At 51.7% G+C, this 16,614-nt stretch overlaps 1 protein-coding gene across 8 annotated transcripts in view; it reads left to right on the top strand.

Annotated features, from left to right (window-relative positions):
* prdm16 (PR domain containing 16) overlaps positions 1-16,614 on the top strand; it is a 168,911-nt gene that overhangs the window by 79,555 nt on the left and 72,742 nt on the right. For all 8 annotated transcript variants that reach the window (XM_049017754.1, XM_049017750.1, XM_049017747.1 and 5 more), the window contains exon 3: positions 5,506-5,556. In XM_049017754.1, coding sequence (XP_048873711.1) covers positions 5,506-5,556 — 51 coding nt within the window. The remainder of the gene's footprint in view (positions 1-5,505; positions 5,557-16,614) is intronic.

The following is a 16,614-nucleotide window of genomic DNA, read 5'->3' as shown; positions in this document are numbered from 1 at the left end:
ATATTGTATCAGATCGCCACTCAGTTTCCTGGCATTTGTAGAGCAGTCGGGTTTTTAATTTTTTGCTTTTATTTGTTTTATTTTATCAGCGCCTTCATTGTGGAAATATGTCTTAAGCGGCGATAGGCGAGGAGGGCTTGTTTCTCAGGGCCCCGCGCCGATATCTTCGCCAGAAACTCCCGAAATAGCTTTCGTCTGCCTCTCGCAGGGGCGAAACGCCTTTTCGGGGGAGGCACCCAAACAGATGGTGGGGGCAATGTCGTGGGCCTCTTGCTTTCCAGAACCATGATTTTTTTTTTTTTAAATAGCAAAAACAATAATGGATGTTTTTTTTTTCTCTGTGTGTGTGTGCGTATGTGTGTGTGTGTGTGTGTGTGTGCACGATATCAGGAATGACGTCAGCGGCTTGGAGCCGGTACGGCCCCCCCATCTAGCAGGCGTGCCCCCCCCCCCCCCCCCAAGCTTTGATTGACTCGTTCAGGGCGACTGTTTGACTCGGGCTGCTGTAGAACAGGATGGACATGATTAATGTCGGCGTGAGACAGGTTCTCTGTGATCGTGTTTGACATGTTACGCTCACTCTCTTTGAGACTGTAACGCCTCACTGGGAAGCACGATAACTGTATCCAGCACCTGTCTCCTCCCACCCTGCCCTCATAACTGATTGGATATGCCGCTTTATTTTTTTGTCAGGTGCTTATATTCGAAGACGGCTGTATATCAAGGGAGCCATATTGTTATTTTCTTCTCATCTCTTACCTCATTAAATATTGTCCAAACAACGGAGATTTCCCGATAACTGCGCTGCAGAACTTTCAATTTGCGGCTGCCAGGGTGCGGTTCCCCCGGCCAATGGCGATGTCACTCAGACGCTTCAAGGGGTCCCGAGGTTTGTTTTCCTGTCTTTCTTTTTTAGAAACTTGCGGCTTCTGACATCCGTAACCATCTATCGGCCCAAGCATCCATGTTGCCATATTATCCCGAGTTGAAGAGAATTGTTTTTGGCAAGAAACACCAGAGTCTCCCCAAGACAATTCCCGCAGGTTTGGGCCGCCCCCCGGCCCCCCGCCCCCCACCCCCCACCCCCCGCGAGGCCCTTCTATCTGCCCTGCGGCCTCAAATCGGCCATAATTATTTTATAATTGCCATTAGAAGACCTTAATTAGGCTACAAAAGCACTGCAAAAGTGAGGCTGTTTTGATTTATTTTTTGAAGCCAAACTACTGCTTATGTTTGTGAGAGATCAGAACAAAACTACTTTCCTGCAAATTATAGGGGTGTATTTCCGTGTGTGTGTGTGAGTGTGTGTGCATCCCTGCTGCCGCTCAACTGGAAAAACACGACTCGTACTTCAGAGGAATCGCTGAAATGTGTTTTCTTTTGTCCGAATCTGCTGCGGCGGCATGCAACGCAAACAGGGGCTGGTTGCGGCGGGGGGGGTTGAAAATGCCCTGGACATGGAAACTTGGAACCAGGCTTCACTGGATTTTTTATTGAGACCCATGTGTGCTTACGTGATTTCCGTCCAAACACTCAGCAGGCAGCTGAATATTCATCAGGTCATTTAATTCGCTTATTACACGTTTTTCAGAGCGTCGGACGCGCGCTGTACAAAGACGCTTTTTGTCTGTGGATTCTCTGGCCGTGCGACGCATTTGCAGTTTGTCACTTTTTCATAAGCGGCATCGACAGGCGAAACGCCTGAAGGTCTAAAGGTCACGGCAGGGGTGTGACGGGTGTCAGCCGAGTCGCCCGGCCTTTTGAAAGCCTTTTTATTCGATGACATGTCCCGCTTTTTAAATTTCGCACTGTTCTGAAATGAAGTCATGTATGAGGCTGGGGGTGATTCATGTGTTTTTTTTCCCCCCACTAATATTCTAACGTTTCATCGTGTTTTCACTTGTCAGAAGCTTTTTCCGGATCAAATCAACATACTTTACATATTACCCACTAGGTAATACAGCCGTCCGGTGATACACACATGGTCGATTCAGAGGCAGCAGGACAGTCAACAGCACCACACCGAACGCCCGTCTGTGTCGAATTATCCGTCTGTCTTGTCATTTATTTGTTTTTATTGTTGTTATAAGGGGGACCTAGTCTAGATCTAATGTTTTTAGCCCACAACCCCCAAAATAACAGCACCAGAAAGTTTAGCCCCCCCCAATTTGGCTGCAGCAGAGGGGTCCTCTTCGGCTCCTGACCAGGGCTGGGTTTCCATTAAGTAGATTTACCGTGATCGACCCGTCGCAGTTATGATGGATTTCTTTTCATACTCAGGAAATCATATCGCTACCCCCCCCCCCCCCCTGCTGGCACCCCCCTTACTTTGGGAGCCCCTGATCCAGACGGACCTACGTGCATGAAGTGACATTGCGTCTATATGGCCTTGATCCTCCCGTCATTTTAAACCTGTTACACAGAGTCCTGCACAGCCGGCCAGAAACATTAAAGCAGGACCCTCGTCCCTCGGAGCGTTCAGTCCCGTCCACACGGGCACCATGTCTTGCAGTCCAGTCTGATGGACGCCTGTTTCCATTTTGGTGTAGTGCCGCTGCTGCTCTCTTTGCTGTTCTCGCGGCTGCTCTCGCTGCTGTTCTCGCTGCCGTTCTCGCTGCCGTTCTCGCTTCCGCTCTCGCTGCCGTTCTCCATGCCGTTCTCGCGGCTGTTCTCGCTGCTGCTCTCACTGCTGTTCTCGCTGCCGCTCTTGCTGCTGTTCTCGCTGCCGTTCTCGCTGCCGTTCTCGCTGCCGTTCTCGCTTCCGCTCTCGCTGCCGTTCTCCATGCCGTTCTCGCGGCTGTTCTCGCTGCCGCTCTCGCTGCCGTTCTCGCTGTCGCTCTCAGCTGCCGCTCTCGCTGCCGTTCTCGCTGCCGTTCTCCCTGCCGTTCTCCCTGCCGCTCTCGCTGCTGTTCTCCCTGCCGCTCTCGCTGCTGTTCTCGCTGCTGCTCTCTTAGGGCAGCAGTCACCGTTTCTGCTCACTAAGAACCACAGGGATCCAGTGGTTGTGATTTTTTTCAAACTTCTTTCAACAACCAGGGCTGGACTTAAGGGTTTGGAGTTTGTCGTTGCGTCATTGCATGAAGTCTGAAAGTTGGAATAATGCATTACAGTGTTGGGGGGGGGGGGATTTGTCTGCTGTCTGCAAACTCTTGTTGAAAGTTTTAATTACAAATGTTTTGCTATAGGGGTAGCATGGTGGTGCAGTGGTTAGGGTGAGGGGGGGGCATGGTGGTGCAGTGGTTAGCACTGTTGCCTCACACCTCTGGGACCCGGGTTCGAGTCTCCACCTGGGTCACATGTGTGTGGAGTTTGCATGTTCTCCCCATGTCATCGTGGGTTTCCTCCGGGTACTCCGGTTTCCCCCCACAGTCCAAAAACATGCTGAGGCTAATTGGAGTTGCTAAATTGCCCGTAGGTGTGCATGTGTGAGTGGATGGTGTGTGAGTGTGCCCTGCGATGGGCTGGCCCCCCATCCTGGGTTGTTCCCTGCCTCGTGCCCATTGCTTCCGGGATAGGCTCTGGACCCCCCGCGACCCAGTAGGATAAGCGGTTTGGAAATGGATGGATGGATGGATGTTTTGCTATGATCTAAATTATTATTTATATCCATAAATGTAATTCTGGAAATTCTGTCTTCATGGATCCACTGGTTTTTGGGAAATCATAATGGGAAGTCCCTCCCTGTCCACAACTTGGAAGTTCTCCAGGTGGAGGGGACCCCCAAAAATGCCCAGGCAAAGGCAGTGAAGAAGCAGTGTGCCCCCCTGTCTGGCTTCGGCCACCTGGATTGGCTGGTTTCGGAGGATCCCTGCTTAACATGCTCGTACGAATAACCCCCCCTGCCCACAAGCATCCAGCGTGTGGTATGAAAGCGTGTCGGGGGGGGGGAGGGGGGGGGGCGGCTTTCAGCTGCGGGCTGCCCCCACTGGAGGTATACTGCATTAAATAAGAAACAGCAAAGAGAAGGAGCCGGCGACAGTGTTCAGGCTGCGCTCGGCGGTCCTGCTGCGGCGGTCCGCGTCCTGCGGTTCTCTTAGTGCGGTTCCGCTCCGCGGTTCCCCTTACAGTGAGTCACTGAGATACGAAGCCAAAGGGGTTAGCTGTGCTGCGTTCGTGTGGCCAGTGTTCACAAGCCTCCGTCACGTGTGACATGTGCACGTTACCTGTATCTTATCACGATAATATTTCACGTTTCAAGTTTTGTCACCTGTGTTCAAGGAACACAGCAAGATCCTTATGCTACAGTTGCAGGGAAAGGTACAAACTGCGGTGTGATGTAAAACAGGACAGTGCAGGACAAAACAGTGGAATATAATAAGTAAGAAATATGTGATGGAAGACTGACCAAAATAGGAAGCACAGTACAGGAAAATACATGAAGATAAAGAGCAGTAGTAGAATATTAACCAGAGCGTTATAATGGGGGATGATGAAGGTTACTGGTTTAGCGACCTGTAAGCATGGAGATAATTTCACATGTTCTACCAAGTATCCAAACAGTATTCACAGAACTCAGAGTAAGCCGGTGAATAACCAATGAAACATCATCAGATCGTATTGTCATTAAAGACAAGAATCGAAAGATCGATCTTTGCTGCATGGGCAAACTACACACAGACACCGGAGGCAAACACAGGGGGGAACGTTCCAGAAAAGCCTGAGGTAGCTGCAAAAAAGAGAAACATAACAAGGTACTGCGCATTGCAGTTTGTCCCGCCGTTAACCTCCGACAAAGCGACGGTTGACGTTTCCACAAGCTCGGGATCTGAAGATACATCATTTTAACGTACTGAAGAGCCCTTCAGGACGAATGAAAACACGGCGCGTCAGGGCCGCGCGTGAGACGCCGCCAGCTGGACACCCAACAACACGGACTCTGTTTCGCGAGACGGGAGGAGGGGTGGTCCGAGGTGGGAGTAGGTGCTGTAATATGGTTTGATAATCCAGATAAATTCAGAATACAGCCATCTCTCCATCTGTCACCCCCTCCCTACCCCAAATCCCCGATGAATGGGCCCTAGTGAGAAGCCCCAGTATGATTCCCCATTATCACCCCTCCCCAGAACAGACTTCCACTTCATCAACAAGCCTCTCACCAGGCTGGACAGACAGTGGAAGCATTCTTTGCCCCGTGCAGGATAAATATTGCTAAAGGCCTAATTCCACATCTCCTCCCGGGGTTTGAGTCAAGTGTCTTAGCCGAAATTTCCTGCCCAACTGAACTGTGAATTAGCGGTCAGATTTACGAGGGTGGCCCGTTGGTTACACAAAGAGGGAGATTTAACCCTCGTGCTTTTCCCGATGGCAAAGGGCTTTGGGTCGAAGCAGAAAATCTTATTGGGGTTTAGATGAGCGATCCACTTACATGCCATTCCTGATTTATTTCAGGCACTAAATTACGTTGATAAAACTATGTTTGTGTGAGTTCTTGCATGTCTGCTTGTTTGATTTTTATTTTTTATGCATCTGTGTATGTTATAACCAATTATATTCTCTTCTCTACAGCAAATGCTCAACGACCACGACATCACATCCCAGGACAGCTGCATCAAAAAGGTTAGTTTTGTTTTGCTTTTGTTTTGATTGTTTCATCTGTTTGCCTGTTGTCTGCTTCCCGTTCCCTTGCCGTTTGAGTCCCTGCCGTACATCAGCACCCCCTGTACCAACATGCCACCAACCCCTGTCAATACATGCCACCGCTAACGAGGAAAGCTAAGCATATTCCTTATCGTGGAAACTTCCGGAACTCTCACAGGCGCTGCCGCGCTCTCTCAGTATGTTTGATCAGTAAGCCAGTTCCGAACACACACAATAATAAGTATCGTTTTACAGATTCTGTAGGAGAATGATCTCTGCACGTCATCTGTACCCACAAACCATAGTGATCTTCTACTGATTTTGTGAAGGGAGGTCATATTGCACCGAGCTTCAGGCCCACATCCAGATTGAACCCAACACTAATGTCACCAGCTTGTTCGTCATGCCGTATCTGTGGTACTGAAACAGGAGTATCTGTGGCTGAGGTCATGACAACAGCAGGACAACCCGCGGAGAGCCTCTTGTTTGGATAGTCATTGTTGATAGAGCGGAATTCTGAAAAGACCTTGAGGTCGGATGTGTCTCATTGAAGTCAGAGTGGTCAGTTTATGAGGTGATAGATTTATTGAAGGGTGGGTAGTTTGTTTTTTATGGACGATGTTAAGAGGTCAAGGCGGAAAGTGAAAGAGTTTGGGTATAAAGTCAATGGTCCGTGAAGGAACAATGGCATGGCACCTGTTTGGTGGATCAGCATTGGCAGTCAGCAGAATCATCCGGACCGTCTGTGACGCCGTTGCCAGCATGAAGCGTATGAATTCACAAAGCTGTGGTTAGCCATTACAGGAAGTTTGCTTGATTCTTACCACAAATCTGCAATTGTACCAGCGACGGGGTGTGACTCGCAGGGAGAAAAATGAGTCTCGGACTCTAATAGACAGGGTGGCACAGGAGTCACACGATGCATTAAAAAAGCGAGTCTCGGCTCTTATAGACAGGGTGGCACAGGAGTCACACGATGCATTAAAAAGCGAGTCTCAGCTCTTATAGACAGGGTGGCACAGGAGTCACACGATGCATTAAAAAGCGAGTCTCAGCTCTTATAGACAGGGTGGCACAGGAGTCACACGATGCATTAAAAAGCGAGTCTCGGCTCTTATAGACAGGGTGGCACAGGAGTCACACGATGCATTAAAAAGCGAGTCTCGGCTCTTATAGACAGGGTGGCACAGGAGTCACACGATGCATTAAAAAGCGAGTCTCGGCTCTTATAGACAGGGTGGCACAGGAGTCACACGATGCATTAAAAAGCGAGTCTCGGCTCTTATAGACAGGGTGGCACAGGAGTCACACGATGCATTAAAAAGCGAGTCTCGGCTCTTATAGACAGGGTGGCACAGGAGTCACACGATGCATTAAAAAGCGAATCTCGGCTCTTATTGACAGGGTGGCACAGGAGTCACACGATGCATTAAAAGCGAGTCTCGGCTCTTATAGACAGGGTGGCACAGGAGTCACATGATATATTAAATATCCGTTTGGTAATTATTACACACATGAATGCTATTGCCATTTATTAGAGGAATTCATCATTCGTAGGCAGGCACTGCTGACCACTGAGAATACGTGAGATATGTATCCCTGTAGGGTTACAGCTTATTTACCTATGAACTGATGACTCAAAACGTCACATTTAAAGGTGGTGTATTCTAGAGGGAACAGAGTACCTGAGGGTCTGGCCTCCCCCGGTCTCACAGTGATAGTGTTCGTTCTTGAAGCCCATGGAAGACACTGTATCTTGCACTGTGTGATTTATATACTAACTGCATGAAAACAAAAGCTTACAGTGAAGTTTCCCATTGTCTTATAGAATCCTATCTTCATACGTCTAAGCAAAGTCCTTCTATGACTCAATATTATTATATCCATCCATCCATCCGTCCGTCCGTCCATCATCTCCCGCTAGATCCGAGGTCGGGTCACTGGGGCAGCAGTCTCACTAGAGACTTCCCTCTGTCTATATCTTTCCTGGAGATACCCTTCCTCCCACTGGCCTGTGAACCTAAAATGTAGCAGTCAGGATTCCGACCACTATCCGCACAGTGGACACCCAAAGGGTCGTCCCCCATTGACCTTTGACCTCCAACCTCAGTGGCGCTCAGGTGGCCGTGCTGCCTCTGAGGATGCCCTGTAGGCTCTGCCCAGAGAGCGTTTCTCATTTCCCAGCCTCTGACATGGCAACATCTTCATCACTCTCCTCACCAAGGTGAATTTGGGGGGAATGCGGCCGGGGGAGGGGTTGGGGAGGGCATGAGAGCCCCCACCAGAGTGTCCTTTGTTTACTCACAGGGAATGGCCCCAAGCCACGGCAGAAAAATCATCTGTGGGCGATAATCTATAGCATTATCTATCCGTCTCTCTCTCTATCTATCTACCTATCTATTCATTCTCCAACCTCTCCCCAGAGAGCCATTTGAGGAACTCCTAATAAAAAGGCCTTCCAGAAAGTCTTTGGGGAGGATAAAGAGCCTCGTTAAAGGCTGTCAAAGAATGGGGGGGGCATTGTCGCAGCTCAAAAGCCTTCTTATCGAAATCCGGGAGATAGATGTCCGTGAGGCGGGTGATCCGTGTATTTATTCTTCGGGGCTATCGCGGGAGCGTGCCGTCATTCTCACAGCACCAGGAGGAGGCGGCGATAACGTGGCCTATCGGTGCTTCCGGAGATTGGATCAGCGACGTGGTGGGTGCGACGCTCCGTGTGTGTGCCAGCTCTGTCCCCCCTTATCTTCCCTGCCTGAGAGCCCCCCGCCTCCCGGCTTGGCGTAATCCGCCGTCATCCAGAGACTGGAGACTCCCAATTGGATAAAACTCCATCTCTCTCTCACTCAGGTTATCGAGACTCCTCTCGCCTAGGCGATGCTGCCCCTCCGCTGCCATGACGATTACACTGTCCAATCACAGGGCTTTAATTACATCCATTCGTCCCATATTTAGTGCATACTTACATTTCGGTTTTCATATCGAGATGTGCCGTAATATCCTGTCAATCTCTATCCGTCATCCTTTTCTTTCCTCTTAAGGCTGTGACTCAGCTGCGCGGCGGTAATGAGAAAGAGATAAATGACGAGATCATCGGTGCGACTCGCCGCCGATTTGTTGAAGCCTCCCTGCTGTGCCAAGTTATTAACGACACGCCGGTGGTGCTAGAGCCCTCCCGGGAGCGGGGAGAGGATGGGGCCTTCGTGGCAGACAGCGCCGAGCGGGGAGTCCCGGCCGGGTCCGCATGGCGCCGGGCGGTATGGTGGCAATGGCTGCAGGCGACGACGGTGTTGGTTTAGCGGGAAGCACGCGGGACCTGAAATTTATGAAGGTTATTATGGGACAGAAAGCATTACAGGTCACAGAAAAGCAATTTGGGCCCTCAGGTCATACTGTTTAAATGTGATGATTGATTGATAATTATGATAATTTGTTTGAAATTATTATCTGGATATTATAATCACCGGCAGCCCTCCACACAGCAGTGCGCCTGCCCTCCATAATATGGGCCATCAGAAATGCCCCGTGGTTATGTAGTGTGGGGCTGGGGGGGAGGGCAGGGTGATGTTAGCGGGCCCCGCCCCCCCCCCCCGGTCTGTTCCCGAGGGGTGGTGGGCACTGATGAATGATGGCCCAGAGAGCTGAAAATCAGAGCAGAATAAACAGGGGCGGCTGTTAACTATCTGTGGCGGGGCAATTATGCGCAGGGGTCAAGCTGCCCCGGGGCAGGAATCGGACCTGAAAGAATGCAGGACCTTGTAGCCCGGTGCCCCCCCCCCCCTTCCCCGATGCAGGACTGGACTCCTCTGCTCTCCCTCTCTCCTTTTTCTGTGCTGTCCCTGTCCCTTGGTGATCTGCTCTGTTCACCCAGGGTATACCTCACAGAATTCAGCTCCGTAACGTTCTGCATCCATGGGCCAGGAAGAGAGCAAAAGCTCATGCTGCTTTAGGCACCTGGCAGCAGCAGCAGCGACATTCGCTCAGACCTGAACCCTGGGCATCATAACCAGGATGACATATGATTGGCTGTGAGCCCACAACTCACGCCGACCCGTCCGAAGCATCGCACGGGCAAACATGTCTCATTAAACGCGACGAGAAAGAGCGACACACCTATTCTGTTACTCCGAAAGGCCTTCGACTGCCTGCACAGACAGCCTGACATCCAGCGATCTTAACTATTTAGGCTTTGAGTGAAAGCGGAGAGGAAGTGGTCATTGGTCCCCACAATGTAATATAACCCTAATCCACACACTTTCTTACGGGATGGTCTATAATCATTACATGTGATCTGTGGGAACTACTGGAGGGGGGAGAGGTCACTTATTGTACGGTGTGGCCCCAACGGCCCCCGGAAGGCCACAGGACGGGCTGGGACTCGATGTGCGATCTGCAGATGTACCAGCACAGAGGGAAGCCTGTCTGCGACCCGGTGGCATCAGCGCTGGGGCCATGCTCATCACGAGGGGGGGGAGGACACAATCTCATCTGTGGAGGAGAGAGTCTGGAATGTATGTGGGAGAGAGAAAGACCATTGGGGGGGGGGGGGGGGGGGGGGGGGGCGGCGACCGGGCAGTAGGAAACAGTGCAGTGCGGCTGTCGTGTTCTGCGTCAGCGCCGACCTGCTACTTTCTCATCGTCCCACGCTGGACGGACGATTCTGCTTCGTAGAAGTGCGAACAATGGCCGACTCTGTCACACACGAGTGTCGTCCTTATGATGTGCCTGTCCCCCTCTCTGTCCCCCTTTCTGTCCCCCTCTCTCTCTCTCTCTCTCTATACATCCCTCTTCTTCGTCTCCGTGGCACCAGTAAAGGGAGCAGGAGTCCATTAATTCAGACTTTCTGAATGAAAACGGTGCCTGGCCAGTCATCAGGGATAATGACATGTTTGCTCCAGTTGCCAGGGAAACCAGGCATTCTGAAAGAAGTTAGCTGGTGGGGAGGCTCCTTCCCAGCGAGGCAGGGTGACACCCAGGCTTAGCGGGACCGCGCGAGTCGGCGCCCCTTGTCCGCGTGAGGTTCCTCTGCACTTGAGGCCTTCCGGCACCAGGGGGAGTTCTTCGCTTCTCTCTTCAGCCCGCATGCTGGGTCGCCGCATGCCTGATGCAGCGTGGGGCGCGGGACGTGTTCTGCGATCGCGCCTCACGTGGCGAGAGTCGAGGCTGGCGGAGGCGCACTCCTGTGGCGAGAGACTCCTGGATAGTAGAAAAAGAATGGGGAATACAGAGAGAGAGAGAGAGAGAGAGAGAGAGAAGGGAGATTTACAGAGGGAGAGAGGGACAGGGGAGAGAGACTTAGAGAAAGAAGGAGGGAGAGGGAGAGAGGGAGAAAGAGAAACTCCGAGAGAGACAAAGCGAGAGCCCCTGCCCCCCCACCCGTCCTGACCTCCCCCACCCCCACAATCCTGAGGCATGCCAAAATGCCCAGGAGAGGGGCGCTGCCAGCCGGATCCTGTCCGCAGTGGAGACAAGTCCCGTCTGGGGAGCCCAGGCACCCCCCCCCCCGACCGTAGGCAGAGGTCATGTGAACGAAAAGCCTTGACTCTGCCACCCCCATGGTATCCCATGCAAACCTTGAATATTTTCACCAGACAAAACATTGGAGGGGGGTGTGTGTGGGGGGGGGGGGGTGGCAGCTGACGTGGCCCTAATAAGAGGATGCCTCCGCAGTCTGCTCTCTGCCCCCGACAGGGCACAAACCCGCAAACCGCCCCGCACGAGGGCAAAGAGCGCCACATTTTTCTACGTTTTTTTTTTCCGTGCCCTGAAATTCAAAACCTGCACTTCCAAGCCCTGGGCGGACACGCAGCAAGCTCATTAAAACCTGAACGCTCACGGGACACAACCAAGCCAAAGAAAAGCAGCATCCCAGCTGGATAAATTCTGCCCGAAACATAAATCTGAACCTCGGCGTATCTCGGCATCCACGCGCATGTTATCCGGCGTCCCCTTTAATGCACTCCTGCCGTTCCTCACTGCGCGTGTTTGCCATTTGCTGCGACCAATCAAACGACTCCTACGCGTTTTTTTAAGTGCCTCACCCCCACTTATTTTAAAGCAACCTTGACTTCCTGTCACCTCTGCTGCCACAGATCCCTCCTTACATCCCATTTTTCGGTAGTCCCCAGGCTGCTGGATCTGGAGGGGGGGGGGCAGCCCGGATGGACCCTCAAAACTATGAGGGACAGTGACTCAGCATTGCCTTTAAAAACTCATGATGGCACTTAGAAAACTTAAGAATCTTCAAAAATGATTAAGTTAACAAGCGAACCGACAGCCTGGATCTGGCTGCAGTTCCACCCCGGGCCACATGGTGGCGGTCAACTTCCCAGATGGCGCTGGCCGCTGCGTGCCTTATCTTGCAGGTAGCGCTGTGAGAATCGCCCCACCTGGACCAAGCTTGCGTAATATCTGAGCATATAAGCCAGACCATCGCTCATCCTTTTGAGAGGCCTGTCCCCACTGTCAGCGCCATTGACACGCCAAATCCTGCTTTTGTTTGTCATGCGTGTGCGTGTCGCGTCCGCACCCCCCCCGAGCTCGGTCACGTGACTCCTGACCCTGGTTTGCACTGCTGGAGGTTTAGCTTTCAGGAATTGCTGATGGGAGGGGCTCAGTTATAACACAATGGCCTACATGAAAGCCCCCCCCCCCCCCCCCCAATCGAGCTGTTCGCCAAAAATCGATTGAGTTTTCCTAGAAATCGCAACCCAGTGTCAGAGAGTCTTGGGGACACGTGTATTCGTGGAGGCGACGGAGCAGACCTCGTCAAAGAGCCTGCATTCCTTTTGTGGCCCCCTGAATATTTATCCCCTCCACCCCCACAGAATACCTAAGTACTCAGGATGAACTCAGAGATTCACCTTAAATTTATTTGCTTTTGCGTGTTCTCCCTTATGCTCAGTTTGAACGGCTATATCAACAGTTGGTCCTCTTGGGTAAATAGATTCTGCCCAATCCGTGAAGCACAGCTTCTCCCCCACGGGCCAGGCTTGGGCTTAGTAGGCGTACGGCACTCCCCTGCGTTCGGCTAAACACGGCGGGCCGACGTGACCATAGCGTGGCCTCTCCGTCTCGCTCCATCACGTCTGGAACGGCACTGAGAGATGCCCCATGCTCCGTACCGTGCTATAGCACTCACTCCGACGTTGAGAGAGAGGACTCCAGATGTGGGGGGGGGGGGATACTGACATCTGGGCTACACATGCGGCTGGAATAATCCCTGGGTCACTCACCGCCATGCCTCTCTGCTAATTCACCACCCTGAACCCCCCGACCAAGAAAACAGAGGAAAGTGCTCCTCTCTGCATACGGCATCTCACATAAATAGAACGGTGAGGTGAATATAAACATCGTTGCAAGGATCTCAGAGGCCCCCTGCCCCCCCTGCTGGGGAGTGTGCGGGGAGGGGGGTAGATGGGACAGTAGCTGATCTGAGTGTGATACATAAGAGACACACTGAACTTCCAAAAAAACACACACACTCGACCCAAATAATTAACCCTAAATCTCAAGATTTTTCTTGTCACGTGCAGTTTTACAGCTACAAGCCTGCAGCGGTACGAATATCTGGCTCACGCCTGTGACTGGGCAAGAAAAGGGACAAAATAGATAAATTATATTAAGTAATTAAGTACTAAGAAAAAAAGGTAGTGGGACGAATGGACAGTAAGTAAAAGGATGTGTATAAAATACTATTCTGAATAATTACCGGCCAGACTTCAGTCAAGAACAGCACTGCGTGGCTGTGGGCGGCGAGAGCGTCGTCGCGGTGACAGTAGGACGGCTCACAGCGACACCCTGCGTGGACAAAAGTGGCGGACAGTGAAAGAGCAGAGGCTGGTTATTGGATTTATCCGGAGATCAGGAGGATGCTTAGCAAGGGTCATCGATCTTTATCTGTCTGAACGAGAAAACACTCAGAGGGTTATGTCAGGGAATATTGGCCACTCTTCATTTCATTGTTTTTTTGTTTATTTGTTAGATAGTCAAATTATGTTCTTGTTCTTTTCAGATGGGGGGGCGGGGACTTTCTTTTCAATCTTATTTTTAATTTTTAATAGTCCAGCGCTTCTGAAAGGTTTTAAAATTTTATTTCCTGTGTAAGAGAACAAAGAAGGAGAGAAAATCTCTGCGGAAACAATGGGCCACACGGAACGCACAAGCAAATACGCTCAGGGGGGGTTAGGAAAAATCACAAGTGCCTCTAAGCTTGTGCAAATTGCAGCCTGATGCAGACAAGTTAATAAAACAAGGATTTCCCCCTCCCCACTGAAGGTTTCAGGGTTTTAATCTTCATTACAGCGCATTACTCCTTAGCACAGGCCGGGGTGCAGCCTGGCACCATCAGACCCCCCCCTCGCCCAGCCCAAATGAACTGTTAAATAACTCCATCTAATCCGCAGACGTGAAACAATAGGTGTTTGGATGTCTATTTTCCATCCATCAATCATGCTTTCGGGCTTAAAGATTTATCATTAATTACAAGGCAGGGAGACGTCCCAGGTCGGGACAGTCGCTGGAGTGATGCTGAGCCAGCTTCAGGCATATGGTGTACGCTAACGGGCACGCATTTCTGGAATCTTCTAGAAAGCACCTGTTCGACCCCTGACCCTGAAGATGTGCCGTGTTAAGAATATGTCCCGCTAGGTTTCTCTGACCTGGTGACAGGAAAACGTTGCTAAAAGTCCACTAGCAGTGCTCACTTCGTGGGTACATGTGTCGTTTTAGCATTCTATCGATAAGTCAGTGCGCGGATTACATACAGCGTGCTGATCTTCCCCACGCTCAGTGGGTAGAGGCAGTGTGATTTGCAGAGTGGGTGGGGTGCACTGGCACGGCCCCCATGCCAGGCGTGCAGGTGAGGATCCCTCTTCAAGTATCGGACCCGCTAACAGCCTCTATTTAGCACGCTAACGAGGAGCAAGCGGACGGTCTCCTCCGCCTGGATATCCACGTAATTAGGATAATTAAAGAGGGAAGCTAATTGAGTAAACAAGCCGTAAGCCTGTCACCCCTAATTAAGCGATTACAAGGAAGAGCGGGCCGGGGTGGTGAGGGTAATTAACACGCGCTTATTGAGACGAGTGTTAGACATGGGAATTATCTGATGGAGAAACAATGATTAGCTGGGGGGGGGGTGTTGAAGGGGTAGCAGTGGTGGGAGGGGTGGGGGGCCACGGGAACGGCACGGGCCCCGGGACCCCTCGGCCAGGACCCCACGCAGCGCGCCATGTTATTGTGTTAACTCGTGCCCAGTAATCCTTTAGCTGAAAGCGGGATCCCGTCACAGAGTTCCCACGGTGCTGAGAAACGGGGCCTCCGCAAGCCAGCGTACCCCGGAAGACAGGAAGGCAGACAGGCCCCAGGAAGGCAGGCCCCAGGAAGGCAGGCCCCAAGAAGGCAGGCCCCAAGAAGGCAGGCAGGCCCCAGGAAGGCAGGCCCCAGGAAGGCAGGCAGGCAGGCCCCAGGAAGGCAGGCAGGCAGGCCCCGTGAAGGCAGGCCCCAGGAAGGCAGGCAGGCAGGCCCCGTGAAGGCAGGCCCCAGGAAGGCAGGCAGGCAGGCCCCCGAGAAGGCAGGGCAGGTAGGCTTGGGGAAGGCAGGCAGGTGGGGTGGGCGAGGGGAAGGCAAGCAGGCAGGCCCCAGGAAGGCAGACCCCAGGAATGCAGGCAGGCAGGCCCCAGGAAGGCAGGCAGGCAGGCTTGGGGAACGCAGGCAGGCAGGCTTGGGGAGGCCAGGCAGGCAGACCCCAGGAGGGCAGACCCTGGGAAGGCAGGCAGGTAGGCTTGGGGAAGGCAGGCAGGCCCCGGGAAGGCAGGCAGGTAGGCTTGGGGAAGGCAGGCAGGCCCCAGGAAGGCTGATAGATGGGTGGGCCAGGAGAAGGCAGGGCAGGCGGGCAGGCCCGGGGAAGGCAGGCAGGTAGGTTTGGGGAAGGCAGGCAGTCTCCAGGAAGGCGGGCCCCGGGAAGGCAGGCAGGCGGACTCTAGGGAAGGCTGGTGGATCCAGGGAAGGTGGGCAGGTGGGCCCCAGGAAGGCTGCTGGATGCCTGGCATGCACCCCCTCACCACTCTCTCTCTCCTGTCCCTTTTGTATCTCGCGTCCTGTCGCCTCCCCTGTTCCCCAGGCCGCAGCCTCTGCTGCTCCACCTGCTTCCCCTGGTTTGTGGGCGGCCGCCGGTGTTACCTAACCTGACAAAACAACCTTTACAGCATATTTAAAAGATATTACCCAAAAAACGTTGATTGCTTCCTAGTTATAAATCTGTTCTGAAATGTTATTTCTTCAATATAATGTAGACTAGGACTCAAACCAAACTCTCAAAAACACAGAAAATGGTGGCATTTTGTGGGCAAAAGCCCACATACATATTTGCCATACAGATATAAAGTCAGGATTCTGTTATATCCTTTGATATCGATACCGTTTCTGCCTTTACTCCTTGATTATGTCGAGTGATTCATCCATGTTCCTCTAATCAGCACACGTTGGGTGCCTCAGCATCACACAGAAAAGAAAAAAATACAATAAAATTAAAAAGCACATTAATTAAAAAGTGCTCTGAGCAAAAGTATCATTTTTGCCTAGATTTGAACCGGATTATAATAATGCGAGGTTAATACTGGGGGGGTTATCCGACTTTTTTATTGTGAATTTGATTTAAGATTCTGCCATTATGGCCACACGTGCTTGGCAAACATGACTTCTTAGCGGGTGATTTGTGTCAAGTATTTCTGAAATAGCGCATAAATGAATTAGCAATAAAATGGACTTAGCTCTGGTAGTGGGGGGTGCCCATTATTGCAACTCTAATCACTAAAGAGATGCCATTCACTTGCCTTAAGAAGTTGCATTTTTCCCTGCTTGCCGGCCACCCCGATTTCATGAAGTAACATATTTCTAATGAGAGGTCTCTGCTTGAGCTGAAAATCCCTGAAGGTTTCTGTAGATTTTAGCTTTGATTACCGCTGGCAACAGGCTCTTAGCGGACGCCGGAAACGGAGTCCTGGGTGAAAGGACCACAGCATGCCGTATCCTTTGAAA

Source organism: Brienomyrus brachyistius, chromosome 6 (genome assembly GCF_023856365.1).
Source record: "Brienomyrus brachyistius isolate T26 chromosome 6, BBRACH_0.4, whole genome shotgun sequence".
Classification (NCBI taxonomy): domain Eukaryota; kingdom Metazoa; phylum Chordata; class Actinopteri; order Osteoglossiformes; family Mormyridae; genus Brienomyrus; species Brienomyrus brachyistius.
This window is presented reverse-complemented; position numbering and strand designations above follow the sequence as displayed.